This window comes from Aulostomus chinensis, chromosome 18 (genome assembly GCF_037954235.1).
Source record: "Aulostomus chinensis isolate RoL2024-O1b breed Wild chromosome 18, RoL_Achi_v1.0, whole genome shotgun sequence".
In the NCBI taxonomy this organism is placed as follows: Eukaryota; Metazoa; Chordata; class Actinopteri; order Syngnathiformes; family Aulostomidae; genus Aulostomus; species Aulostomus chinensis.
In genome coordinates this window covers 14984135-15005682 of record NC_141337.1, presented here as the reverse complement: position 1 = coordinate 15005682, position 21548 = coordinate 14984135, and the positions used below count along the sequence as shown (strand labels likewise).

General features: G+C 43.2%; 1 protein-coding gene across 3 annotated transcripts in view; it reads right to left on the bottom strand.

Annotated features, from left to right (window-relative positions):
* Nucleotides 1–2332: 2332 nt before the first annotated feature.
* cacna1ha (calcium channel, voltage-dependent, T type, alpha 1H subunit a) overlaps nt 2333–21548 on the bottom strand; it is a 115431-nt gene continuing 96215 nt past the window's right edge. For 2 of the 3 annotated variants that reach the window (XM_086186128.1, XM_086186127.1), the window contains 14 exons: nt 20757–20882; nt 20093–20182; nt 19006–19219; nt 15700–15851; nt 15494–15603; nt 15039–15172; nt 14670–14740; nt 13079–13157; nt 9667–9788; nt 7594–7752; nt 7369–7509; nt 7000–7168; nt 4950–5107; nt 2333–4869 (listed from right to left, as the gene is read on the bottom strand). In XM_086186128.1, coding sequence (XP_086042254.1) covers nt 3535–4869; nt 4950–5107; nt 7000–7168; nt 7369–7509; nt 7594–7752; nt 9667–9788; nt 13079–13157; nt 14670–14740; nt 15039–15172; nt 15494–15603; nt 15700–15851; nt 19006–19219; nt 20093–20182; nt 20757–20882 — 3060 coding nt within the window. In that variant the 3' untranslated portion in view covers nt 2333–3534. The remainder of the gene's footprint in view (nt 4870–4949; nt 5108–6999; nt 7169–7368; nt 7510–7593; nt 7753–9666; nt 9789–13078; nt 13158–14669; nt 14741–15038; nt 15173–15493; nt 15604–15699; nt 15852–19005; nt 19220–20092; nt 20183–20756; nt 20883–21548) is intronic. The other variant, XM_086186129.1, reaches the window with a different exon arrangement.

The window sequence follows — 21548 nt, the reverse complement described above, 5'->3', positions numbered from 1 at the left end:
GGGGTTTTTTTTTGGGGGGGGGGGCGAGTTAGAGGTGCTTGGGCTGAAGGTTTTAAAGACGATTCGATCAGCCCATCAAGAACAAGTTATAGCAAAGCATCATGGGCCGAGGCTACTCCTACATAAAATATACAACCGTTTATTAGTTTCTCCGTTTCCATCACAGTGGAAAAAAAAAAAGTTCACTTCAACATTAAATAACGTCGGTTCCAAACAAAATAGAACCAACAAGGTTTCGGTTTCTCTCTATAAAACTGTATAAAGAGGATCTGCGCCCTCATACAGCAAAGAACCACCCCGTATTGCAGCGGACAATGTTTGGTCATTTCATCAGAGCCCAGTGCAATTAGGTAGTTCATCTACAAATGGAAACATCTGAAAATGTAAATATTAAAATCTCTCAAACATCCAGATGATTCTTTCCCTCAAAATGTTTTTTTTTTTTGTTGTAGTTTTTTTTTTCCTTTTTCTTTAAATCAGAACATGCAATATTCAAAACTGTTCCCTCGAAAAACAGGATTTAAATAGTGAGATCCAAAGATCTGTAAGAACATGATGCAGTCACTCTATTAAACTCTTAAAAACTCTCTTTTTAAACTCCGCTGCAGGTCAGGCTGAACTGCACTGAGATTCTGTCTTCAGACCACAAAAAACAGAAACAAAACCTCTCCCGTCTTTACGTATTTGTGCAGGAAGAGGACATGAAAACACGACAAAGCGGTTGCAGGTTCGGTGTTCAAGCAGAAACTGCGTGAACGGATCCTGAACCAGAGTGACGCGCACGCTCAGAAAGGGAGGATCCGGTTTGTGTGCGTTAGAAACGAAGGAAAGATTTACGAGCGCCGCGCTTTCTTCGTCTGTCTGAAAATCCTGTTCTGACAACCAATCAGGCGACTCGGCTGAGGTCAAAGGTGTCGACCCGCAGAGAGAAAATAAGAAAAAAAAGCCGGCATAAATGATCTATTTATCTTTATTTTCTTTCTTGTTTCATCTCATAAAAGTTCCATCTATTTGCATACTGCCAGGGACAAGATGATGGTGAGGAGGGGGAATTATAATCTGATGATAATCTGGATGAGATTTTCTTTGTTATCCAAAGTATCAGAATACTTCTAATGTCAATTTTAGCTGTAAATGTGGATTCTGTGTCGGTTAAAGTAACAATTATTTGTGTGCTCAGAGAGATTTTCTTTTACAGGTTTTTGTTAATGGTTTTCAAGCAAAAAAACACCACCAAAAAAAGAAAAGAAATGCTGAGACTCGCTGCAGCACTCAGTCAGATTACTGGGGAGTTCTTGTTAATCTGACAGCACAAAAGAGTGAAACTGTGCCGGGCCAGAATGCCGGGTACGTTTTTTTGTTGTTGTTGTTGTAGGGAATCAAAACAAACTGATGGGTGGCGATGGAGTCCCTGGCAGAAACACACGCCTGCCTGCAGGAAAACTGTTAGTGGGCGGGATTTTAGAGCTGTCAATCACACGCAGGGCTCAGGTATCTAAAGAGTCATCAACACTAGAGATAGAAATACTTCAATCATCATATATAAAAATGGGTTTCTATCATATATATGTGTGTATACATAAATATACACACATATATATACATATATGGATATATATAGAGTTCTTCTACAGTACAGTATGTACGAACACAAGTTTGTGGTTGTTTCCTGTATGTGGATGTTAATATATTTTCCACATGTATATGTATATATATATATATATATCTATATCTCATTATTATTATCATTATATTATTATTATTATTGCACTGCGGCTACACATATTAAGTAGGTTAGTTAGTTTGGTTGTCTTTAGATGTACAGAAACACATAGTGGTGTCAGAGTTGGAGAACAGCTGGACAACAGCTGGACAACAGCTGGAGAACAGCTGAACAGCCGCAGCAGCTCAGTGATGCCGGAGCCTCCTCACACTTTTATCTCTCCAAGGTGGACGCCGATTCTGTTCCTCGCCGACATTTTTGTGACAAACAGCAGCACTACAGGTTGTTACTTGAAATTTAATTCCACAAATCAAGAGTTAACAACTAAAAGCTCATTCCGACTTGCAATGAGCTTTTCTGCAAGTTTTCTTCTGCTGTTCAGCACATCCCCCCCCCCCCCCCGATTAGAAATTTGTGTCAGGAAAAAAGTGCATTATAAAAAGACATTGAATGGGAGTTCATAAAATAACAAGTAATTCAGCAGGGAACGTCAAGCCACGACCCCCTCAACCTTGGACGCTCACGTTACCAGCCGAGCAGGTCGCGTCGCTTCCATCTAAACGTATGGCCAAAGCTCCAAGAACAATTTAAAGTCATGTTTTGTTTTGATTTTTTTTGTAATGGACTTTTTATTTGACACGCGGGGCCAAAATTTCACCAAACTAGTCAGAGGTGAAATTTGGGGCAGAGCCATTTAACGTAGCGAAAAATTAAATCACAACCCCCCCCCCCAGGTCCACCTTGGCGGAGGTCTGCCCTCTGGTTCTAAATGACTTTGGCTTGCATCACTGAGCCCACTTCTGAAGGCTGTTATTGAGACACCAAGTACATAAAAATCTGAGACGAAGCTACAGAGACACATCACAACACACCCTCGATTATTGTCTTTCTCAAAATAGAAAAATAAAAATCCCGGCTCCTCAACCTCAGCTGGCCGGTCGAGGAGAGCTGATCTCCATCCCTTCTCTCTCTGTTGTGGATAAGAAAAAAAAAGTACATTCACAAGAGGACGACAGAGGAAATATAAGCAACTTGAAATTCAAATTTGTGTGCAAAAAACATTTTAGATCTCTATAAAAATATGTGCATATGGATAGAGCTATTTTTATCTCACCAAATACAGTATTTTCCTTTATTTACACTGCACAGATATACAGATAAACATACACTACAGCTCTGCCCTGCTCCCCCTCTCTGTCACCGCAGAAAAACATGGCCAACTTCCGTGACAACAGGTTTGACATACATAGGAAAAAACTCATTCTCACACACACACACACACGCGCACACACACACACATACAAAGTTCTGCTCTGATCAATCAATGTGATCGAGGAACAGAGGAGGGGCAAGCAGAACTTCTGTAGAAAACCTGAAGTTGCATATCCCATGATTTACCCCCCCACGCTCACACTTCACAAACCACTTCCTGTTAAGGTCAGAGGTCAGCCAGACGCTGCTTCCTGATTGGCTCGCGTGGGTGGGGACAGTGTCAAAAAAACCCAAAACAAAACCAAAAAAAAAAAACCAACAACCCAAAACAAATAAAAAAGAAAACTTTGGCTACAGAGTTTGGTGGCTTTAGGCCAGGTGTGTTTTCAGTATTAGTCCCAAACACACCAGGTTAGACTGGTTCAACCTCGGTGGATCCACCAGCTAACGATGGGAGGAACGGACGTACCAGTGTCTCTCTTCAGACAGTAATCTGAAATATTCATTCTAATCCAAGAACTCCTCTGCTAGTGAATTCTTTTCAATCCGGGTCATCTTCTGGACCAGTTCTTGAACCTCCTGAAGGCAGCGCTCCATCTTCACTGGGCAGTCCTACGATTCTTTGCGCTGAATCCGGCGCCGCCTCCCAGTCTGCTGTCAAAAGGGGAGGAGCATGTTGCTGTGTCAGACTCCGACAGATATCTGGACTGCGGTTGGTCGAAGGTGAATTGGGGGAGGGGGATGTAGTCCCCCCCTGTGAGAGGGGTTTGCGTTTGTGAGAAAGGCATAGTGGTTGGGACAAGGGGAGCGTGTGGCTGGATGAAAATATTGGGGCTGATGGGGATGTGGGTCGGTGTCGAAGGGTGAGTTAGAGTGTGCGTGGGTGTAGACGCCCGCGAGAGGGTGAGTGTGTGAGTTGGCGAGTGTGCTTGAAGCGGTACATGAATAGGTGTGAGTGCTCGATGCATCGGGGAGTGCATCTGTGTGTGTGTGTCGGTGTTTGACTGTGTGTGAGGGGTTAAGTCATAGGACGGCGTCCTGCGTCTCAGCATCATGCTGCAGTCAACCAGTTTTGGGGGCGAGCCTGTCTGAGGGTGCTCCCTCTCTGAGGGGGGGTGGATGGATATGCAGGGAGGGCTGGTCTTCTTCTTCCTGTGGCCGCCGCCCACTGACTGCACCCTCACTGGAAAGGCCTGAGCACCCTTCTCTGGCCGCTGGAGCTCCCCCACGAGGTGTTGGTGGTCGGTGATGACAGCTTGTGGGAGGCACACCTCGATGGAGTGGCGGCGCTGGTCGTCAGGGTAACCAGCAGACAATAATGACAACTTGCCTGGGAAGCCCTGGGTATCAACACTAAAACCCTTCCTAAAGTCACGGTCCTTTAACCCTGCCCCAAGCAGACTGAGCGCGCTCCTGGAGGTGGAAGGGAGCAGCGCAGGAGGTGGAGGGGAGGAGCTGGAGTGGGGGGAGGAATAAGGGGAGAGGGAGTGGCTGCGACTGGCCTTCCCTCGGCTCTCCTTCCCCTCTTCCTCTTCACAACTGTGCCGATGTCGGGCCGAGCAGGTGATGTGATACACCTCCTCGTCTGCCGGGTCACAGAGGGAGGCAGAGGAGGGCGGTCTGGGCCTCCGAAGGCTAGCGGGACGCAGGGGGAGACGGGGGGAGGGAGGTGGAGGGAGAAGAAGGGCGGGGGAAGATGGAGGAGGAGGGAGGGAAGAGAGGGAGGACAGCAGGGGAGGGAGTGGAACAGCAGAAGGGGAGCAAGGTGGGAAAGAGATGGCCGAGGGGGAGGAGGGGAGAGGTGGAGGCAGGGGAGATGGCGACGTCGAGATAGAGGCCAGTGGAGAAGAGGACGGGGGAGGCAGATGGGCTGGTTTGGACCTCTCCTGTTGCTCACAACTCTGAGCCTCCACAGAATCCACTTTGACTGCCACCTGAAACACAAGCACCAGCCTACTGTCAGTACATCAGTTGATCATGTGTGTTTGGGTGTGTGTGTGGGGGCAGATCTCACCTGTCTGCGCAGGGCCCGTGGGGAGGGGTTGGACATAGGTGGGGCGATGCGGGGCAGGTTGAGGGAGGGAGGTGAGCGAGGGTGAACGGGAGAAACAGCGGGGACCTGCAGCAGAGCGCGACTCTCACACGGCTGGGAGTGGACCGACGTCACTGAGCCTGGGGGCGCACGCACGCACATGCAAACATACACACACACACACACACACACACACAAACATCAAGGTTATCAATCACACACACACACACACACACTTCAGATACCCCAGCCCAGCCCACGCACAAGAGAAATCACATGCACACATATTTCTATTATTGATCTCTCATCAGCAATCAGGAGGAAAACTAGGAACACTTTATCTTGAGAGAATATTTGAGTTTCAGTGACTCCAAAAACCATTTGACTGAAAAAATCGATCAGAAACGTCAAATAACTTTTCAAAACAAAGTGTTTCCTCACTAGATGCACCAACCCAATATACATATACATGTATGTATCACCTTCTTCAGAGCAGGCACCAGTGACGGATGAGGGCTCTACCTGCTTCACTGGGAGTAAGAGGAGTTTGGTATCAGAAGGACATTTTGGATTGGTGCGTCTCTAGAAGTTGCAGCATCAGAACAGAGCAGTGCCAGGGTTTGCTGGACGTAATTTGTGCTTGAGAACAGATCCTGGTAACACCGACAGTGTCACGTGTGACTATACGGGTACATACCAGCGCAATGATACGCCCCGATGGCACAGGAGGAAGCAACTAAATTCCATTTGAACGTTTTTTTTTTTTTAAAAGCACAGTGAGTGAGAGTGTGTTACCAAGGTCATTCTGTACGCGCACACACACACACACACACACGTCCAGTAAAGCTGTCTGTTCATATGCAGTAAGACTAAAAAACACTGCAGCGACGTCAGTTAGATTCACTTTTTGGTTCGGTTATTTTCAATCCGAGCTGTAAAGCCACTAGATCATCAATCCTTTAATCCCAATTGAAAACAATTTCATCTTTTTACAAACTGCCATTTTTTTGGGGGGGGGGGGGGGGGGGGGGGACTTTGCAGCTGGACTATGAAGCTAACCGCGACTCTAGCCGATGGTCTAGCCATTCCACAGCTGAGCGGATGAGCCTGCGTGAAGGTGTGGTTCACGTGTCCCGCTGCCGTCAGTACCTTAGGACAGAGTCCACAGCCTGGCCTCAACATGCCACTAGAGTCTGACTGCAGATAAAACAACGCTTGTCAGTCATTACAAGAGCGGTACAACATCTTCTACTCCGACTGTCTAAAGATCAGCGTCACAACTGGAAGAAGCACAAATACTGCAAGGTCACATTAGAAGATGAACGCCTGGGATCTGACGGTTGATGTCTTCCTGAAATTAATGGATTATTTTAGATGCACAAAAGGAGAAAAAATAATCATATATTCTACATGCTTTTAGATTGGGATGTTCGTTCAGTCCTTTGAGGGTGTTTACATGTAACATTTTTACACTTGAAACATTTAAACTGTATTTTTCTGGTACAGGTTGCTTCTGACACGTCTGCCCAGGGATGCAGTTTGGTGCGGCTAATAATTTAATAATTTCGTGATCAAGGTGGGAGACGTGTGTAAGTGAAATACATAATTATTTATTATTTTTATTATTTCTATTCTCTATTCTGGTTATCTAGAAGGTAGAAGAGTCGGAGGCCGCTGTCACATTATACAGTGACACCTCCATCGGACAAAGCACAGTCTTGATGGATTGTGGTCTCTGAACTGAACTGAAGGAAACACGGTTTTAAAACCTAAAAAAAGAATGAACAAAAGAAGAATAAAAAAAAATAGCATAACAAAGAAATTGCAACAAGGTATCGTTAGAAAGGGTGGAAACGTGACGCTTCAGTTTCAAATGAATCACGGCGGAATCTCGGTGTTTACAATCATTACACGAACACTCGTATGAACCATCTCAGCGTCAGCTGATTAACTCAGCACCTCAGCTCGATTGAACTGTCTTGTTAGTGATGAATTAAGACATCAAAACTGATCTCAGATCCTCATCTGTTACCTGAGTGTTGGTCATGTGGACTGACGTCCACCTCTTCCAATGTGTAGGGGGCGCTGGCGGGTCGTACAGGGCGGAACATGTAGCTGTCGTTGGGAAGTGAGTGCATCCTGGATACCGACATCTTCCCTGATGACTGCAGGTCCGGGTCGCTGTCCTGCTCCTCTTCCTCCTGCGGGGGGAGACAGAGATCAACTTTAACACTGACTTCCATTTACATCCTGAGTCAGTCTGGTGAGACTGTGTGCTGCAGCACAGCTGAACTGAATCAAACTGACCTCATTGTGATACTACTGACTTCCATTACACTCTCATTACTCTTCAGAGCCAGTCGCAGGTTTAGCCATCTTAGCTGAATTTAAAGACTCTTACCTGCTCTGGTGAATTGGGGCATGGCCCAACAAAGGCCCCTCCCTCTAAGCTTTTGTTCGAAGTTGTGCTTAATTTACGTTGCCTCTCCAAAGCCATCTCCATGGCGATCTCTGCATCCATTTCTGCATCCTCTTTAGCCTCCTGCAAAGGTAGATGTTTCCTCAACAGATAAATATTTTATATCGTGAGTGTGGTATTTAGGTCTGATCCGAGTAGTTACGGTACCTTGTTGCTTTCTTCTAGGTGTTTCATCAGAACAGCAACCACCACATTCACCAGTACAAACTGGGCCATGAGCACAAAGGTGACAAAGTAAATAGGAGAGACCACGGGCAGGTAGGTGAGACAGTGGCGGTCCTCTGGGTGACACTCCCGTAATGTGTCCTGAAGAAAAACACGGGACACAAAAGGTAAAAACACACCAGAATGACACAAACATTTCCAGATATTTTACCTGAACTTTAAGGGAAATCAACCACTTTTATTTCTTTTCATTAGAAGCAGAGGAGAGACGTCAAGGCTGGGGCTGAATTATTTGGGTAAGAGTGGCCTGCACAGACGAAGTGTGAAGAATAAACTGCTGGTGCCTTTAATTTGCCCTCCAGTGCCGACAAAAACACTGCGATCAAGCGGCAATGAATTTCAACACGGACAGTTTCTGTTGGACACTGTTGCCCATCATGACCGCAGTACAGCTTGTGTTTGTTACAAGCTGTGTGATGACCAAGGGAATGTTTTTGTCACTTAAACTTTCATTTTATCCAATATAGTAATAGACAGGACCAAGACATATTGTTGAGGGCCAGGAAAGAGGAAAAAAGGGGAGGAAGCTGGAGTACCAGAGAGAACCCACGCAGGCACATGGAGACTCACACAGAAAGATCCTGTGCTGGAGCCGGGACTCGAACCCAGAACCTTCTTGCTGTGAGGGGACAGTGCTGACCACTGCACCACCGTGCCAGTGCTGGGATAGGTAGAACGGTAGAAAATGGATGGATGGATGGATGGAACTTAATGTCAGACCACCAACAGGGAGCTGTGGTCAGTATGTTGCTGTTTTTTGTGACAGAAATAGTAATTTTAAGTGAGTTGCTGCTCAGTGAGTTTGTTTGGGTCTTCTGTGACTTTGTTCTTTTATCACGTTTTTAAGGATCCTGCGTAGCTTAGAAGCCGGCTGTTTTCATGAGACCACTTCCTACGTTCTGGGAAGATTTCCTTTCTGATCCAGTTTCACGTTTGTTTCAAAAAATGTGACGCTCCTGACGAGGGCTTGCGGGCGGCAACGTTCAGCCTTCAGCTCCTGCTTCTGTTTCCTGACCTCAAACCATTAAATCTTAAATCATTACCAATGATTTAAGTGCACACGTTAACAACTGCAGGTTTTATTTAGTCTGACTTTACTTAATATGGACAGGTTGACATGTGAAACTGGCCAGACAGTAACCCAACAGCTCCCTCTACTGGTAAAACATGTGACATGACGACACCAGTGACTGAACATCCTCTGTCTGACCAGGTTCTACGAACACCAACCCCAAATATCACCAAACTGGAAATTGTATGTACTTTTTTTGACTCAAACTGCAACATAAACACATTTATGTTGCATAAAGGCATGAAAAGAATGGCATTAATGTGTGTAAAGTGTGATTTTTTTTTTTTTTTTTACATGTAAGTGTCAAGTCCTTATTGTCTACTGGCTCCCACCAGCATAATAATCACCCACCTGATCTCCCTTATTCATTCACACGCTGTTTCAACACAAACCTACTCCACAAGTACCTTCTCCCTTTAAATGCATCTAAATCTCTGGTTTTTCTCTGAGAGGTTCAGATTTTATGAACTTTCTTCTTATTTTTGTTACTCTTCCTGAATCTTTTGTCTCCGATTTAACCTCTTTTGGACGTCAGTGCGGACAAACGAGTGAATGAAAGTTATTCTCACGATGGCTAATCTATTATATTCATTTAATCAAGTTTTTCATTCTGTTCATGATAGCATCTCTTATTAACATTTCTTTTGTGTGTGTGTGTGTGTGTGTGTGTGTGTGTGTGTGTGTGTGTGTGTGTGTGTGTGTGTGTGTGTGTGTGTGTGTGTGTGTGTGTGAAGCAAAAGCCAAAGACGTTAGATTGTTGACATTGCTCAGCCACTAAGCCACTTCTTCATTATTCCATAATTGGTTTTGGAGGTCATTGCTCTCTCTGTTTAGGAGATAATCTAGTCGTCATTTATGTCAGTGGGAATCTGAGTGTGTGTGTGTGCGCGTGCGTGTGTGTGTGTGAGTGCATGTGTTCATACTTTCATAATCCCGTTCCAGTTGTCTCCGGTGGATACTCGAAACAGCGTCAGGAAGGCCATCCCAAAATTTTCAAAGGTTGCATGACGACTCAAGCCCTCACACGGATTGTTGTCATTACACTCTGGAAGAGAGATGGAAGTTAGAAGCAGTAGGTACGGAGGTAATGTGACAGCAGAGAAGACATTCGATGAGTCCCTGTGGACATGATAGAGGGAGTCCTCCAGGGGGCCCTTGGGAGCCTGTTTACACAATTATTACAACAGCCTCAAGAAGGCATCGCCCTTTATTTTGAAGGAAATAAAGCAGGAAGCTACAGCAGAGAGGAACAAGACTCCCCTTAACGGGCCTTAGGTTCCTAGTGCACGTGTACACAGGAACTGAATAGGGTGGCTTTACGTAATAATCATTAAAATGAAGTAAGACTTAAATCATTGGTATCATCACATTTTGACCTGATGCAACTTACGAGCTGTTTGCCCATTCAGACTGGTTTTGATGTAGGCTTTTCATATTCAATTACTCTTTAAAAAAACAAACATTTCATGAACATCAGGGCCATCCGAGTCATTTCACGCTTTCTGTTATTATTTCATGTTTCTATTTGCAACCGATGCTGAAAAGTGAAGGTTTTTAGTGGATGAGGACGACCCCGTTACTTTTTTCAGAAAAACCTTCTGTTTGGTTTGGTTTATCTTGAAAAGTTCAGTGTGGAATTTAACATTAATTATTCACAGGGAATGAAAAAAAAAATAAGTGCACCAGATTTAGCAGAAAGCTAATTTCCATCTGCAGTCCCTCAACACACGACACCTTATGATAACAGAGCACATGACAGTGCAAATACAGAGAAATAAAACACAGTACAAAGGATATGACACATATTTCAACTTGCTAAAGATGTCAAATTCATCCTACCGGTGTATAAACATAAAGGGCAAAAAATTGGTTTCAGAATTTAAACGGTTATGACACAAATCAAACCAAGGTGATCACTGAAGTATTTGAGATTAAAGCTAAAACCAAATGTGTTATCGAATCATTGGCCTTGTAAGAGGGATTTATGACTTGATTGGGATCCAGATTGGGATCTAAATTGAAATGATTCAGTTTTAGCTATGCTGGAAATATCTTGGGTCATCGCGGCGGCTTGAATGCTAAATATGAGTATTACCATTCAAACCCTCACACCCATCCTCATTTCGGATCTTTTTCTTTTTTGGGTCTGGTTATCCCTCCGAGAGTTGAGAGTCCTGGAAGTCTCGAAGGATTTATAGCTTTAACTCTGCCTTTGTTCCCTTCCGAGCACAGAAAGATTTCATGGGCCAATTAAGCCGGTTATTTGTGGTGCAGTGAGAGGCCCCTGCGCTGATTTGATAATACTGAGAGGAGCAGAGGCAGGATGACTTTTTACTGAAATAATTCAGTGTTGGCGAAGAGCATGGATCTGGAAGCAAAGACACTGATATTGATGAGTGAATGAGCATCAGAAATTCTACAGTTCGCACGAAACAAAAAGAAACCTTCTCAGTAAAGGTCCAGAGTACATTTCAGGGATTTTTTTTCCTTTCATTTTTGTATTTCACGCGAGCACAGATGCAACTCTGTACACGTGCGTGTTCCTCCATCGCGCCAAAACACAAAGAGTCATGGACAAGATTTTTGGCCCTCAGCCGCTCAGCCTGTAAGAAGACCACCGGTGTCGAGAGCCCCGGAAGTTTCGAAGTTTAAATATCTTTTATCAATGTTGCACTTTTCTATGTGATCAGCGATAGTTGGTCTTTTAGTGAGAAGGACGATTCAAACGTTGTGGATAGATTTAGCTGGATTAGGATGAGCGAATTATGAGGTTCAGGATTGAACGGATTTTATCATTTATATCCTGTATGAAATGATTTACTATTATAATTACTATCTCGCCATGCGCTTACATGTGTCCTCCATTTGTGTTTTCATCAAGCAGCTGAAGTGGATAATCTTTGCTACTTTTGACAGAAGATGGTGCTACAACATGTAGAAGTAGAGGTTACAAACCGGACAAAAAAATAAATAAAACCCACGTGGTTGCCCTGGTAACGCGCACGTTATCGTGTATATTTTTTTTTCATGGAAAAGACCCAAGGATATTCTGGTCTCCTCACTGGTCCATGTCACACGTATTTCCAGCCAGCAAGACGCCATCAGCAGAACCAGCCATCATGTGAGTTCAAGGTTCATTAAGTCAGAACTTCTTCAGCAAATGTGTTGTTTTTTTTTAACATCCCAATTTGTGCATTAACTCTTTCTTTTCAAAAAACACCTCAAGAAAGCATAAAACCTTTATGCAAATTGTCTTTTTTTGGGGGGGGGGGGCATTTTTATCCCAATTTTCTGATATGATACTTCAAACTGCACATAAAATGAGGTAGATGGAACCCCGGCAAGTGACCTTGATGTACACGGTGCCTCCGGCCCTCAAGCTGTCACCAGAATTGGAGGAATAAAATCTTTTATACTCAGGCAAAGCTTAGTGTCTCTGCTAGTATCCTCTATTTAACACCAGCTGACACTTGGCATCTTCGGGCAGAGGAACCACACAGTCTAGCTGAGGCTCCAGCTATATGCTTTTCATCTTATGCTAGTACTCATTCTATACACACTTTGCTTCCAAAACCTTCTCCTGTGTCCTCATCAGCTCCCGGCTACTTGCCTTTTTCTTTACGGTCGATCCTCAAAAGGCTCACACCTACAGAGCTCTTCATGACTTCACGGCTACCTACTTTATATTTTTTGGTAGCCTCAGCATAATCACAGTAATAAACATGTCTGTGGATGTAAAGTAATAGTAATGTTCCCTGATCCTCAGCAAGCCGCGCCATAAAATTCTCCTACACACTTCTTTGCATTCCTTCCTTCAGCTATCGCGAGCCATAAAACAGCCTTTAAAAAGAGGAACAGACACGAAAAAAAATCAGATATTCACAAGGTTTTGTTCACAGCTTGACAAAAGTATAAAAATTGCTTTAAAAAGGCTTTTTTTTTTTTCAATTTTGAGCAAAAAGAAAACAGGTTGCAGTTTTTCCATTCGACTGAGAGTCATAACAATACGTCCCAGAACCTCTTCAGCCTCAAGCCGTTCTCATTTTGCCCCCTCTAATGCCTTTTTGCTAATCCTCTCCCCTCACATATTTTGCTCTGAGAGAAATGAGTTGGAGAGCCTACTGAGGAAGCAATATGTAAATAAATGTGATCATGCAAATGTGATCTTCTCCTGTTGGGAAGAGCTCTCTGATATACGGGGTGGTGGAGAGGAAGAGAGACAGATGGGAGTTGGGGAAGGCAGACTGCGGCAGTGATGAGTGAATTCCAAAACCCCCTTGCATTGTTTTCTTGGGGTTTTTTTTTTGTTTCTTTTCTGCCATTACTTTGACTTACCAAGTTTGCCAAAAAGCTCCACTCCCAGTGCGGCGTAGATGAAGAAGAGCAGCATGAAGAGGAGACCAAGATTTCCCACCTGGAGGTCAAATCCATGTTAGAGCTCTGGATGTAAAGAGGCTACAGAGTAAATTGCTTAAAGCACCAGGGAACAGGGACATTAAGATTTATTTCATTGTTTTTACTTCATTTGACACCAACTTATCCATATGGCACAGAAGGAAAGGGCAAATAAGTATAAATGTCTTGCAGGTTCTTGAATGGTTGGATAATATGTTCATGGGTCGAATGTGAATAGGGATGACATGTTGGACCATACATGTGTGCGTGCATATTTTTCAAGACATATTTTTTGCCTTTTATATCTGCATGGTAGAGAGAACAGAAGAATTTTCCTGTCTTCTATTTTTTTAATCGACAATTCGTATTTCAAGCGATGCACCAACTTTATTGGAAATGTGCACATCTGCCACCTCTCTCAGAACTCTTACCCTGTGTGTGTGCACTAGGGACCTGACTGCTAGTTAGCTTAGCAGAATGCATGGTAGATTTTTTCTTTTTTTAAATTTCATAAAAAGGACTTAGCCTAACATTACATTTTAAATAAGAACTTCAAATTATGAGCCATTGTGTTTTTCAGACTAGGAGACATTGCCAGATCAACTTTCCTGACTGGACACAGTGATTTGATGCAGCGCTTCAAAAACCACGTTGCAGCTTTGCAGCAGCCGAGAGCCAGGATAGTTGTCGACGACTAAAAGAGCAACAGGTGCTACCGATCATAGACGACTTCCTACAAGAGGATGATGAGGATTACTTCTGAGAAAAAAAGAACATGACACTGAACCTAAACAGTTTGATGACATTTGACGGGAGTATGCTAACACTTCCCATCCACTACCATTCATTGTGCAAAGCTAACTAGCGCTCTCGCAGGGTCTCAGCTTACACAGAGGAGAGAGTGGTACCTATCGTCTCGTCTGGCTCAGAGGAAGATGGCAAATAAGCCCATTGCCCTACGAGTTTTACTTTAAATCCAGCTACTTTCTTATAGTAATAAATCACTATTTGAGCAGTTTTTCCTCATTCTAAAACTAGTGCTGTCATTGGTGACAGCTTTAACACTTAGTAATTAAATTACTGCGATTATTATGGTGCCCCATAAAAAGCAGTCATTAAGCCCTTGATCACACCTGCACTACATACTGTAGTATCCTAGTACAGTTTTTTTTTAAATCCAGTGTGTAAAAATATCTCTACGTGAACTCAGTAACCTGATTGTTAGATGTGTACCCTTGACATTTAGAAAATAGCAGAGCAGCATGTGCATCATAATTTTGGGCGCAGCTGCTGGAATTGTGAAAGGTGTTGGAGGAGAGATGCTCGAGCAGCGTCCCCGGACGAGGCTGGAGAGGAAATGAGGTATTTCAGGGTCTGAATCGGAATTTCATGACGTTGAAACGGGTGTGATTTGAGTTAATCATCAGGTGCACGCCTTTCTTAGGGGGCCTAATCATAGAATGCTATAAAACTAGCAAAACAAAACACTAAATCAGTCTTTTACGTGTCCTTTCTAAGAGTTTGTGTTTACCTGGGGCAGCGCTTGCATAACAGTGTCCAGCAGAGCTCTCATCCCCGTGGCCATCTTCAGGAGCTTGAGCACTGCAGAGAGACACACAGGGACAATTTGCTCCACAATTCATGATGGCTTGTCAAATTAAGAGCACATCAGATATGCAAACCATCTTGAAGTCATACTTGTTGATTACTGATACGTTTGATGAAGGTGCAACAATACAGGACCCAAATCATCCGATTAATATTTCTAATGTGTCTGCAGTGATGACTCATAACATGACACGCAATTTGTTGCGAGCTCTACAGTGCACTACACCAACGAGAATAGATCTGTTAGCTTGTGTGTGTGTGTGTGTGTGTGTGTGTGTGTGTGTGTGTTTACCCCGTGCTATCCTGAGTACTCTCATGATTCGGATGATGGTGGGATTTATGGGAAGCGCTGCATTCATTTTCAGCTCCTCCAGGGTAATTCCCATGATGGATAACGCCACTATAGCTACGTCCAGCTGGTTCCACCTGCACATAAACACACAAATTAAGTTCTTACGCACCAATTTATTCTTATACACTACAGGCATTTAATTGTATCCCTCTGTTTAGTCTTACAGGTAGGAGCCAAAACCTATTTGTAACCCCCCCCCCCCCTTCTCTGACATCTATCATCAATCTACCAGGTTTCCTGCGACTAATGTGTTGAATGCTCAAATTAAAAATTAAGATTTGATTACAGGGCTGACACGACTTCTTTCTTTCCTCATTAGGGGTTTATGGCGAACTCTGGCTCACCCTCATTAAAAATGGACTTGGCAGTACTCAAACGTTTCAATCATGAGTTACCTGTCTTTGAAGAAGCGGTGTATACCGAATGCCAGGAGTTTCAGCAGGGCTTCAACAATGAAGATGCAGGTGAACACGTAGTTGCAGTATTTCAGAACTTCCTCTAGATACTGGGTACGCCGTCACACACAGAAACATACCTTCATCTCACAATATTATTCATTTTTCTGTTGTCATACATCTTTTTATATATTTGTCAATTTTACCTGTGCCTGATTGTAGTGCTCAATGCTCATGGTGAAGACATTGATGCAGATGATGAAGGTGATGAAGAGGTCCAGGTAGTGGCTGGTGCACAGTGTGTGGATAGTCAGACGTAAGGGAGAGTAGTCAGCATAGTAGGGCCTCTGTTTGGCCTCTGGAGTGCAACCGTATCAAAACAAACACACAAACACGAGAAGAGACGAATATTAACACACACACAAACGCGCGCAGAGCGACTGTGAATCCATGTGGTGAACTTTGAATCGTGTGTGTTCGGTGGTTGTGCACAGAGAGGTGAAAGAAAAGGGAACACCACCACTGGGCTTTTTGCTTATAAAATGGTATTTTACCAAGATATGCACGTGGCATTTTTTGGGTCCCTGACCCCGTTTCAGAAATAACTCCGCATCTGATTGCAAATCAGAAGCAGATAATTCTGATGTGGCATTTCCAACCTTCAATCAGAATCAGTGCATCTGCTCGGGACAACTACAAAGCACATGAAGCTGATGTATCAAATCGTCTTACGCATTCAAGCACGCGCACACACACGCGCGCGCACACACACACATACGTGCGTGCGAAAAGAGATGAAAGGAGCCTGCACAGACATATCAATCAAGGAAAAAGAACCCTAAATGTTTTAATTCTGCTAAACTTCTCAATGTATGTGCTGCTATCTTTGCTGTGGCATCTGCTGACTGAGCTGCTGAGGCAGATCCTGTCCGAGCGGTAACTTCACAAACCAATCTACTGCGTTTTTCCGTGTACACGTAAAGTTTTGTTTTTTATAGTTTTTTGGAACAATCAAACCCAGTTTCTTCTCCACCCACTCACAGTGGTGGTGCTCCTTTTTTTATTCTCACCCCAAATTGCAAACCACTGCCTGTAAGCTCAAATAACGGAGGACATGAGAGTCACAGGTGGTATATCTCAAGTGACTAATCTGTGTGCAGCTATTATATCATACAAAGCATCTTAATCATATCCAATATCTCCCCTGGTTGTGTTTACAGAGAGTTAATGCTAAGCACATGCACCGCCTTCAGCGACCACCACAGTCTCATTGTAACATTGCATGTGTAGCTAGGATGGTGTTGTGTAACGACTCTCATTGCTGCAGTCTACAGGAATAAATGATAATCTCTGATTTTGAATCAACAAGCGTATTCAAGACTATATAGATATTTAAATCAAATGACCTCAAATTCATATCTGATGTTCATTCAAGGAGGGACATCTCATTTTAGATAGACTGTGTACTCACATGTCCATACTAATGAGTGTATTTATGTGTGTATTGTGTTTTTGTCACCATGCCCTGTCTTATCTACTGCATGCTTACATGCCTCTGACGTGACGGTGTATGATCGAGAGAGGTCACGCGGCGCATGTTCAACAACACAAAGCGAAATCAATATTGTTTCCGTTGTTTTAATTCCTTAAAAAACAACAACAACAAAAAAAACTACATCTATTCTGCGTCCCGACTAAATTGCCAAACTTTCGGATCGTCACCGTGTTGTTGAACACACTGCGGTCACTCTCCCTTCTGATGGCATTGATACACTTATTTGTTATTATAAAAAAAAAAACCTCAATCGTCTAAAACTGTATTTTCTTTCATTCGGTGACCGGACATCAGTATTAATCACAGTCTCCTTGATATCTGGAGACTTGTTTTGGAGGTTCAACAGTTTTAGACCAGTGAGACACATAAAAAAAAAAGCACGAGATGAAATCGGCAGCACACTGCTCACACCAATTACTGCCTTCTAGTCTAATTATCCGATTGATGTCTGTTTGGTACTTGGATAGAATTTTTAGTTGCACTTCTGCCAATGCTCTTCACTTTAACAAACTGTAACAATACAAGTAAACACTGTTTGTATTGCAAACATTTGGATTCCCTTCTTGCAATAGGTGGTGTGTTTCTGATATTTCTGCCAACATTTATATTCTACAAACAACTGCTTGGATCTTAACATATGCTACAACTCCAACATATTTGCAGGTGTAGCAGGTAGAACGTCTGCTATGTTTCTGAGTCTGCCAGTCAAAGCATATTAACAGGAAATGTCCTCCTCCTGGTGTTTAGAGATGCCTGGCTCAGGGAAGAACATGCTCTAAGGGGTAGGAAGGGACGTCTGGATTGGATTAAGCACAAATATTTCTGATATATTCAGATATAAACTGAAAAGTAAAAGACAATTTAACATATTACAGATATTAGGAGTGGTGCTAGAAACAGGGTTCAGTATTTGAGGATAGCTTTTATTCTTTAAAGTGATACTTTACCCAAAAAGCGTAATTTGTACCTGGTTAAGTACTCACAAATATGTGTCTTGAGCTAATAAAGCCTTTTTTTTTGCACCTGCGTCACTTTTTTGTGACTCCAGAATGCAAAAAGAGCCAGCCATGTATATTTAGCTTAAAGCTAATGGTGACTGGAGCTAACAACAGCAAAGCCTTCAAAAAAACGTGTGTTTACAAACTCTCAGGCGCATCATCTGGCGCTTTCTATGTCTTCTTTATCTAGCTGCATGCTAAGTAATCCCAAAACGCTTTGATTTGAGCTAAAAACAAACAAAGCAATTCTTTTGTGCTCGTTCATGGTAGCAGAGTGCAACCATCCGGCACATCCAGTTGAGCCAACTCATTAATGCTTGTTCACAGTGGCGCCAAGTCTTACAGTGTGTTGTAGGGTTTTGTTTTGTTTTTTTTTTTTAAACTCAAATCAAAGTGTTTGAAGATTTCTGACCATGGAAAGAAGATGTGGATTAAACCCGATGATGCGCTTGAGTCTGTAAATATCTTTGGACTGTTGTTTTGTTGCTGGCCATTTTGCTGGCTGCCATGAGCTTCAACCTAAACATACCGAATATAGGAGGGAAGTGTCTTCAGCTCAAGACGCTTATGTGAGTGCTTGAAACAGAAACACACTTTTTAGGTGAAGTATCAGGTTAAAGCTAAAGGGGGGGGGGGGGTAGTTAGTGCAGTACTGTTGTTCCTGTAAACAGAGATGTGAGTGGTTTAAAAAATTGAGCATACAAATTGGTTGTTAGATTGTTTTCCAAGGTTTTCCATGCAGTGGTAGGGGAAGGTTGTGGTTGGGCTGCAGTCATGCAGTGACATGCATCAGAGTGGCGTAGCCCAGCCTTCAATCATTGGTTGCTGGAGCTAGCCAGTCCGTCTAACTTTCCCTGTTTGATTCAACTGACATCTGATAATATTTCCCTTTTTCTGTCATTCTCTCTCTTTCTTCAGGCTCTGAAAGCAGGCAGTGCTCAGAAAAATAGACTACCGACCAGCCCCTCCATTCTCCTTACTCCTGCGCTTTTTCTCGATCATTTTGAGCCTCTTCTCTTCCCGTAGGCGGGCCTCCTCCTCTTCTTGGTCCTGTCGGCACTTGTGGAAGTTCTCCACCACGACACCGACGAACATGTTGAGGACAAAGAAGCTGACGATGAGCAGGAAGGAGATGAAGTAGAGCAGCATCCAGGGGTTGTGGTTCCTCACAGGCTGAGAAGACAAGAGCATGTTTCACAGTGCGCCATCACATTCAGGGAGACGAATAATCCCAAAAATCCTTTTGTGAGTGGGTGAATTTTCAGAATTCAGACAGATAGCTTCTGTCAGTGGCACAGTCGCAGGTTTTCTCTTGATGTTACAGATTAAAGCAGCAGTGCAATCCTTTGGTTTCTACTGTTATCATTTATTCCTGCTGTAGTGATGGAGCTATCCGAGCCTGCAATATTCAGCACAGTAAGTCCATGATCAAAGGACAGCAACATCAAGAGGAGCTTTAAAGCAGCACTATAAACTCACCTTTAAGCTTTTACTTTGAATCTGTTCTTGTTACACCACTGCCATTAACACTACTCGCATTTTTGTCTCTTTAAAGGTTCTAAATAACGAATCAGAGTGTGAACTAAATCCATCTTCAAATAACCATGATTTTGAAAACGGGTTCAAACACGATTTTTACATTTGGGTTGGAAGAGACAAATGTTGATGTATAAAGAGAGCCCATGGAAAGTTGTTCAGTGGTTCATGGAGCACAAATGCACAAAGGCAGTGAACCAGACTCTTCCACCTGCCTGGCCTCAAGTCTGGTTTAACCCAATTTTCGCTTGAATGGGGGTGAAATTCTTCAGGACTCCCACAAAAAGAGGACTCCCACTTTATAGCTGCTTGTGTCTGGGAAGTGACGGATGCCTTATATGTAACTGCAGAGTCAGACCAGCATGTAAAACTGGCTTCAATGACTGGCACTCTCCCTGTATCCAGGTCTTGTTGTGCATCCACTGAGACCAAGCACTGATGGTGGATCAGGCCTCATAGAGCTGATTCTGAGATATGAGCACACGGTTTTAAGGCCCCTCACAGGATTACCTGTTGGTCCACTCCGACTGCATCCAGGCCATCATACATGATGTTGACCCAGCCATCCTTACAGGACAACACAAACAAAGACATCAGGGCCTGGAGGGGAAACACACACACACACACACACACACACACACACACACACACACACACACACACACACACACACACACACACGCGCGCGCGTGCGCGCGCGCGCACACGTAAGTCAACACATGTGGACTTGCTAAGTTTTGGTATAATTAACAACCAGAATTCTGTGACAGTGCCCTTTGGAGGCCCCTATCAAATCACACTACTCTACGTAGGTCATATAACAAAATAAACTTCAGGTTCTATAAATGATAATGTGCTGAGTAAAAAAGGCTTTATGTGTTTTTAATAAAATCTGTAACTTGTTCCATCGGTACAAAATTGAAAGTATTCAAATAAGCCAAAGACTCCAAAGGGTTAATATTGATTTTAGCTAAAGATGATAAGTAAATCATGAATTGCTAGCAAGTTAACATGGAGCTCCAACAAGGACTTTTTCCAATAAAACAATGTAGACAGGTAGTTGAATATACACTGACTATACTATACATCCAACATGTTCAACAAACAGAAATGTTGAACTACTTCTAGTATCGAGTACTTGTGAGTAAGATAAACCTACTCTGTGAGCGCGTACCTGAATCAAGTTGTCGAAGTTGTACTTCCTTCGTATCCAGCTGTAATTAGCCTGCAGACAGTCGGACTTGTTGGTGATGTTTCTTGTGTCCAGACCCTCACAGTGGTAGAATTTCCCCTTGAACAGCTGGACAGAGAGAAAAAGCAGGGTTCTCCAAACAGCCAACTATTAACGCCGTACATAAAAGGTCATTTCATAGGGCGCATTCATGTAAGAGGGTTTTTCCTGAGTGCTCGCCAGCTAAAAGCTGACCCGGGGGGGCTCATGTTGTTCCTTTTCACACTTAACCTGTATTTGAACAAATGTTTTCCTATGCGTTTGAGTGGAAACCACCATGAACACAATAGCCCTTCTTCAAAAATCAGCCATACGTATTGTAAACAACACCGATTATAATGCTCGGAGAAACCCACTAAGTTCTAAAATTATGAAACTAAATGACTTGTTTCATCACAAGACCATGCAAATTATGTTTACAGCAAAAGCTTTGTTACCCCGATCCTCTTCAAAAGATCTTTTCAATGCAAGAGGCCAAATATGAACTGAGCGGTGTGTCTAAAGTTGCTGTCCAAAAAAAAAAAAAAGCCACAAAATGTATTAAAAGGAGATGTGTGTCTGTTGCTGGGGTAAAGCTACGGAACGAAGCAAGTATAAATTTAAAGATTCGGGAATCACTTTTGGTTTTTGAAAAATATGTTCCAAAAAGATATATATGAGGGTTAAAAGCGGGAATGAACGGTATGCTGTTGTGCTTTCATTTAGCTTCAATTAATGACTTCAAATATAGGGTGG